Source organism: Orbicella faveolata, unplaced genomic scaffold, assembly GCF_042242905.1.
Source record: "Orbicella faveolata isolate gen_17 unplaced genomic scaffold, um_ofav_v1 contig_26, whole genome shotgun sequence".
Classification (NCBI taxonomy): Eukaryota; Metazoa; Cnidaria; class Anthozoa; order Scleractinia; family Merulinidae; genus Orbicella; species Orbicella faveolata.
In genome coordinates this window covers 1,808,080-1,815,603 of record NW_028301554.1, presented here as the reverse complement: position 1 = coordinate 1,815,603, position 7,524 = coordinate 1,808,080, and the positions used below count along the sequence as shown (strand labels likewise).

Here is a 7,524-nt window from a genome sequence, read left to right as displayed (position 1 = left end):
ACGACATTGCTTGCTTGTGTCTGCCAGGAGCCCTCCATTGCTGAGGTCATCACTTCCTGAAACAAAAACAAAGATGGAGAAAAAACAAGTTATAAATCATTTTTCTAGTAAACCAATTCCCTTTGAAAGCTGTAGATTAACGCAGTTTGGCCCCAGTTCCCCGTGCAGGTTACCTTGTAGTCCATTGCCCAGCTAAAGTAAAATCTTTGTACTTACGTTTATTTCCAAAGTCAAATGTCACGTTTGCAAGAAGGTTTCAGGTCATTGCTTGCTTGATGTCTGCCTGGAGCCCTCCATTGCTGAGGTCATCACTTCCTGAAACGAAAAGAAAGATAGAAACAAACCAAGATATCAATCATTATTTCTTCTGAGCCAATTTACTTTTATTTATGCTTGACAGTTTGGCCCCAGTTCTCCCTGCACGTTACATTGTAGTCCATTCCCACGCCAAAGTGAAAGTTTGTACTTACTTTTATTTCCAAACTCAATTGTCACGTTATCTCCAATCAGCATAAACGGCGCCCACTCGGAAACCTTGGCGAAGCCGTTTTCTCTCATCCACTTCATGGCCTGGTGGAGGGATTCACTGGCACTCACCCCACGAAAAAGATGCTCGTAGAAACGACTCATCAACTGCAAAGTCGCCTTGTCTTCTAGAGCCCACAGTGCCACCAACACTGAGCGCGCACCGGATCCTAAGAACGCTCGAGCCATTCCAACAACTCCTTCGACTTTAATCTGTCCACGGGCACTGTGACAACAGCTTAGTACAACAAGTTTGGCTCGTAGCTGAACTTGCGAAATATCACCCACCGTCAATAAGCAGTCGGTTTCACGTGGAAGTCGACTACCAGTTTTAACAGGCACAAGAATAATCTCTCCTTTCTCCGCATTACCATGTGCAGCAAAGTGTATCAGGCTCACTGAATTTATTCTTTGAAGTACCGCCTGCTTAGTTGCTTGCTGTCCTATCAAAGGCTGAACACCCAGCAGTCGTCCAACCATCTCTGCTTCCTTTCTTGCAAAGGGCAATGGTGGGATGGTTTTTCGGCAACCCTTCCAAAGCACTTCACCAACGTCAGGATCACCCACTATCAGAGCTCCAGTCTGACTGTGATAGTCGGCAGGACTGTCTTGAATGCATTTGAGAGTCGTCAACGAAGGAGCAATGCGAATCCTGAAAGTCTCTGATAAGTACTTCCCACTGTCATCAAGTAAAGCTGGAAATGGAACACGGTACAGGTGGCGATCAGGAACAATGATGATCTCGGACCCCTTGAGTAAGTTGGCCACAGGAGCGATGATTATTTTGTAGAACAAAGTTAGATTTGGTCTGGGATCAACTTCACGTCCCTGTTGTCGTAAAACGGCGAGGTTGTCTTCCTCAGAGGAATCTGGTGTTTCTTCAATGCCATTAAAAGATCGATCTTCGCAAAGCTCCGGGGGTAAAATACCAAAGCTGCGGAAGCTTTCAGCCACGTTATTAAGAAAGGTATCCAAATTTTTAGCTTTTTTTTTCTCTACTTTGCTTTCTCGGAAGGCAACGACTCCATTTGCTTTCAGAATCCACAATAATACATTTTGATCATCATATGAAATGTACAGACAGTTAGAGTCGCTTTCTAGGTTGGCGACATTTTCAATGCCAGTCCATGATTGCGGGTCAGCTGAGATTTGCCGTTCAACAGAGTACTGAGCTGCCATCAAGTCTGATAGGGCCCTAGCCCTTCCGAGCTCTTCAACATAAAGAGCTTTATCAGGATTCCCAGTGGCACAAAACAATGTACTGAGTTTTTTGTAGGGAGAGTTGTACTGATCTGAATAAAGTACCTTTAAATCATCATTGTCTTTGACAAAGCCTCGGCATTCTTCGCATTTTTGAATACCTTGAAACAAATAACGAAACGCTTCCTGTTTCTTGTCCTGTGGTATTTTTGCATATGCCATGTTTTCATAGCAGAGAACCTCCACTTGAAAGTCTTGAACTCCCTCCTTAACTATTGAAAGTGCCTTGTCGAGGTATTTTTCAGCCATGACATATTCATGGCGAAGTATAAACAGATTTCCTAAGTTACAGTACATATTTGCTTCTCCACTTCTGTCACCAATTTCAACGACGATAGAAAGTGATTTCTCATAATATTCTTTGGCCTTGACATGGTTACGCAGACATCTAAACAGACTTCCTAGGAAACTGTAACATGTTGCTTCGCATTGTCTGTCACCAGTTTCAGTTGCAAACAGAAGTGCTTCCTCGAAATATTTGTTAGCGTCAGCATATTTTATACCGAGACATAGTAACGCGAATCCTAAACATAGCCGAGATCTTGCTTCTCCGCTTCTGTCACCAATTTCAGTTACGATCGCGAGTGATTTCTGATAATACTCTTTTGCTTTGACATAGTCACCAAGAGATGAAAACATAATTCCTAGGTTTCCATGACATGATCCTTCTCCTTCTCTGTCACCAGTTTCAATTGCGATTGCAAGTGCTTTCTCGAGATATTCTTTTGCGTTGGCATAGTCAGCAAGAGACATAAACACTGTTCCTAGGTTTGCATAATGTGATCCTTGTCCTTCTCTGTCACCAATTTCAATTGCGATTGCAAGTGCTTTCTCGAGATATTCTTTTGCGTTGGCATAGTCAGCAAGAGACTTAAACACTGTTCCTAGGTTTGCATAACATGATCCTTCTCCTTTTCTGTCACCAATTTCAATTGCGATCGCAAGTGCTTTCTCGAGATATTCTCTTGCGTTTGCATAGTCAGCAAGACACTCAAACACTGTTCCTAGGTTTCCATAACATAATTTTTCGTTCTCTCTGTCACCAATTTCAATTGCGATTGCAAGTGCTTTCTCGAGATATTCTTTTGCGTTGGCATAGTCAGCAAGAGACTTAAACACTGTTGCTAGGTTTGCATAACGTGATCCTTGTCCTTTTCTGTCACCAATTTCAATTGCGATTGCAAGTGCTTTCTCGAGATATTCTTTTGCGTTGGCATAGTCAGCAAGAGACATAAACACTGTTCCTAGGTTTGCATAATGTGATCCTTGTCCTTCTCTGTCACCAATTTCAATTGCGATTGCAAGTGCTTTCTCGAGATATTCTTTTGCGTTGGCATAGTCAGCAAGAGACTTAAACACTGTTCCTAGGTTTCCATAACATGATCCTTCGTTCTCTCTGTCACCAATTTCAATTGCGATTGCAAGTGCTTTCTCGAGATATTCTTTTGCGTTGGCATAGTCAGCAAGAGACTTAAACACTGTTCCTAGGTTTCCATAACATGATCCTTCGTTCTCTCTGTCACCAATTTCAATTGCGATTGCAAGTGCTTTCTCGAGATATTCTTTTGCGTTGGCATAGTCAGCAAGAGACATAAGCACAACTCCTAGGTTTCCATAACATGATCCTTCGTTCTCTCTGTCACCAATTTCAATTGCGATTGCAAGTGCTTTCTCGAGATATTCTTTTGCGTTGGCATAGTCAGCAAGAGACTTAAACACTGTTCCTAGGTTTGCATAACATGATCCTTCTCCTTTTCTGTCACCAATTTCAATTGCGATCGCAAGTGCTTTCTCGAGATATTCTCTTGCGTTTGCATAGTCAGCAAGACACTCAAACACTGTTCCTAGGTTTCCATAACATAATTTTTCGTTCTCTCTGTCACCAATTTCAATTGCGATTGCAAGTGCTTTCTCGAGATATTCTTTTGCGTTGGCATAGTCAGCAAGAGACATAAGCACAACTCCTAGGTTTCCATAACATGATCCTTCGTTCTCTCTGTCACCAATTTCAATTGCGATTGCAAGTGCTTTCTCGAGATATTCTTTTGCGTTGGCATAGTCAGCAAGAGACTTAAACACTGTTCCTAGGTTTCCATAACATGATCCTTCGTTCTCTCTGTCACCAATTTCAATTGCGATTGCAAGTGCTTTCTCGAGATATTCTTTTGCGTTGGCATAGTCAGCAAGAGACATAAGCACTGTTCCTAGGTTTCCATAACGTGATCCTTCTCCTTTTCTGTCACCAATTTCAATTGCGATTGCAAGTGCTTTCTCGAGATATTCTTTTGCGTTGGCATAGTCAGCAAGAGACATAAACACTGTTCCTAGGTTTGCATAACGTGATCCTTGTCCTTCTCTGTCACCAATTTCAATTGCGATTGCAAGTGCTTTCTCGAGATATTCTTTTGCGTTGGCATAGTCAGCAAGAGACTTAAACACTTTTCCTAGGTTTGCATAACGTGATCCTTCTCCTTTTCTGTCACCAATTTCAATTGCGATGGCAAGTGCTTTCTCGAGATATTCTTTTGCGTTTGCATAGTCAGCAAGACGCATAAACACTCTTCCTAGGTTTCCATAACATGATCCTTGTCCGTTTCTGTCTCCAATTTCAATTGCGCTCGCAAGTGCTTTCTGGAGGTATTCTTTTGCGTTGGCATAGTCAGCAAGAGACATAAACACTGTTCCTAGGTTTCCACAATATGATCCTTCTCCTCGTCTGTCACCAATTTCAATTGCGATTGCAAGTGCTTTCTCGAGATATTCTCTTGCGTTGGCATAGTCAGCAAGATACTCAAACACTGTTCCTAGGTTTCCATAACATGATCCTTCTCCTTCTCTGTCACCAATTTCAATTGCGATTGCAAGTGCTTTCTCGAGATATTCTTTTGCGTTGGCATAGTCAGCAAGAGACATAAGCACAACTCCTAGGTTTCCATAACATGATCCTTCGTTCTCTCTGTCACCAATTTCAATTGCGATTGCAAGTGCTTTCTCGAGATATTCTTTTGCGTTGGCATAGTCAGCAAGATACTCAAACACTGTTCCTAGGTTTGCATAACATGATCCTTCTCCTTTTCTGTCACCAATTTCAATTGCGATCGCAAGTGCTTTCTCGAGATATTCTCTTGCGTTGGCATAGTCAGCAAGACACTCAAACACTGTTCCTAGGTTTCCATAACATAATTTTTCGTTCTCTCTGTCACCAATTTCAATTGCGATTGCAAGTGCTTTCTCGAGATATTCTTTTGCGTTGGCATAGTCAGCAAGAGACTTAAACACTGTTGCTAGGTTTGCATAACGTGATCCTTGTCCTTTTCTGTCACCAATTTCAATTGCGATTGCAAGTGCTTTCTCGAGATATTCTTTTGCGTTGGCATAGTCAGCAAGAGACATAAACACTGTTCCTAGGTTTGCATAATGTGATCCTTGTCCTTCTCTGTCACCAATTTCAATTGCGATTGCAAGTGCTTTCTCGAGATATTCTTTTGCGTTGGCATAGTCAGCAAGAGACTTAAACACTGTTCCTAGGTTTCCATAACATGATCCTTCGTTCTCTCTGTCACCAATTTCAATTGCGATTGCAAGTGCTTCCTCGAGATATTCTTTTGCGTTGGCATAGTCAGCAAGAGACTTAAACACTGTTCCTAGGTTTCCATAACATGATCCTTCGTTCTCTCTGTCACCAATTTCAATTGCGATTGCAAGTGCTTTCTCGAGATATTCTTTTGCGTTGGCATAGTCAGCAAGAGACATAAGCACAACTCCTAGGTTTCCATAACATGATCCTTCGTTCTCTCTGTCACCAATTTCAATTGCGATTGCAAGTGCTTTCTCGAGATATTCTTTTGCGTTGGCATAGTCAGCAAGAGACTTAAACACTGTTCCTAGGTTTCCATAACATGATCCTTCGTTCTCTCTGTCACCAATTTCAATTGCGATTGCAAGTGCTTTCTCGAGATATTCTTTTGCGTTGGCATAGTCAGCAAGAGACATAAGCACTGTTCCTAGGTTTCCATAACGTGATCCTTGTCCTTTTCTGTCACCAATTTCAATTGCGATTGCAAGTGCTTTCTCGAGATATTCTTTTGCGTTGGCATAGTCAGCAAGAGACATAAACACTGTTCCTAGGTTTGCATAACGTGATCCTTGTCCTTCTCTGTCACCAATTTCAATTGCGATTGCAAGTGCTTTCTCGAGATATTCTTTTGCGTTGGCATAGTCAGCAAGAGACTTAAACACTTTTCCTAGGTTTGCATAACGTGATCCTTCTCCTTTTCTGTCACCAATTTCAATTGCGATGGCAAGTGCTTTCTCGAGATATTCTTTTGCGTTTGCATAGTCAACAAGACGCATAAACACTCTTCCTAGGTTTCCATAACATGATCCTTGTCCGTTTCTGTCTCCAATTTCAATTGCGCTCGCAAGTGCTTTCTGGAGGTATTCTTTTGCGTTGGCATAGTCAGCAAGAGACATAAACACTGTTCCTAGGTTTCCACAATATGATCCTTCTCCTCGTCTGTCACCAATTTCAATTGCGATTGCAAGTGCTTTCTCGAGGTATTCTTTTGCGTTGGCATAGTCAGCAAGAGACATAAACACTGTTCCTAGGTTTCCATAACATGATCCTTCTCCTTCTCTGTCACCAATTTCAATTGCGATTGCAAGTGCTTTCTCGATATATTCTTTTGCTTTGCCAAATTCACTAAGAGAGTAAAGTATAATTCCTAGCCTTGCACAAGCGTGTTCTTCCTCTTTGCTGTTTCCTGTTTTGTTCATGATACTGATCGCTCTCTCATAAAGGTCTTTTGCCTCAACATACTTATTTTGAGCCTTATATATATCTGCCAGCTTTATACAAAGTTTCCCTGCATTGACTGTTTCACCTCTCTCACGTTCAATGCTGAGAAGCTTCCTGCCGTATGTTATTACATTTGTGTAATCACGGATAAGAAGGTACGCCTTGAACATTACTTTATAGATTGCCTCGCAAAGAAATTTACCAAACTGCTCTTCTTTCTCCAGTGCTTTATTATTTAGTAAAACCCAGCTTTCTCTGCATAACTCGATTGCTTTTTCAGCACGACCGGTCATATAAAGGAACGTGGCAACAACGACGCCAATATAGATTGCTTGTATAATTTCTTCAAGGTCGTTCATGACGCCCTCTTCTGTAAGTCTTGTAAAAAAAAAATTCGCTTATCAGAATAAAACAAAACGTAAAGTATCGATTTCGAGGATATATTGTCATAAATACGAATAATATAAAAAATTGGGGTGCCCGTGCTCGTTGCTGAGCTAGAGCCATTTTTCAACTGAGAGAACTCAATATCAAGCCAAATCCGTCATGTTTTCAATATGCGCGTGCACGAGCGTGCGCTAATGAGGCCAAAAATTATGCGCAGTAAGGATGCGCAATGCAAATGTGAGGAAAGACCTTAACATCAGTGAAAACTGATTTACAAGTCTGCAAATACATAGCGCAATCGCGTTACATTTGGACTAATATAAGCGATGATTCATGATTCATGGTAATACGTCGATTTGAAGCGGAGTCACCTACAAAATCACTGCACGAGTTGAAATAGTTCAAATAGCTGATTAAATAAAAAGATCGTCCTTAGGGCAGACATGTTTACGCAAATATTAGCCATGATAACAGACATATTACCCGCTGCTTGCCTTTCTGATTTGCCAGAAGTAAAAATAATACCGAACCGAGCGACATAGAAGTGACGTGAA

The 7,524-nt window shown here is 41.5% G+C and overlaps 1 protein-coding gene across 1 annotated transcript; it reads right to left on the bottom strand.

The window, feature by feature from the left end:
- Nucleotides 1-180: 180 nt before the first annotated feature.
- On the bottom strand, nt 181-6,942 carry LOC149107567 (uncharacterized). Its single transcript, XM_089296107.1, has 3 exons — nt 2,272-6,942; nt 2,172-2,186; nt 181-2,133 (listed from the first exon to the last, which is right to left on the bottom strand). Exons 1-3 carry the CDS (start codon nt 6,940-6,942, stop codon nt 388-390), a joined length of 6,432 nt encoding a protein of 2,143 aa, XP_089152233.1. The 3' UTR covers nt 181-387.
- Between the last annotated feature and the right edge of the window lie 582 nt (nt 6,943-7,524).

Excerpts from the sequence above, each read along its gene's own strand:
- LOC149107567 (XM_089296107.1), bottom strand. The coding sequence starts at position 6,942 with ATGAACGACCTTGAAGAAATTATACAAGCAATCTATATTGGCGTCGTT.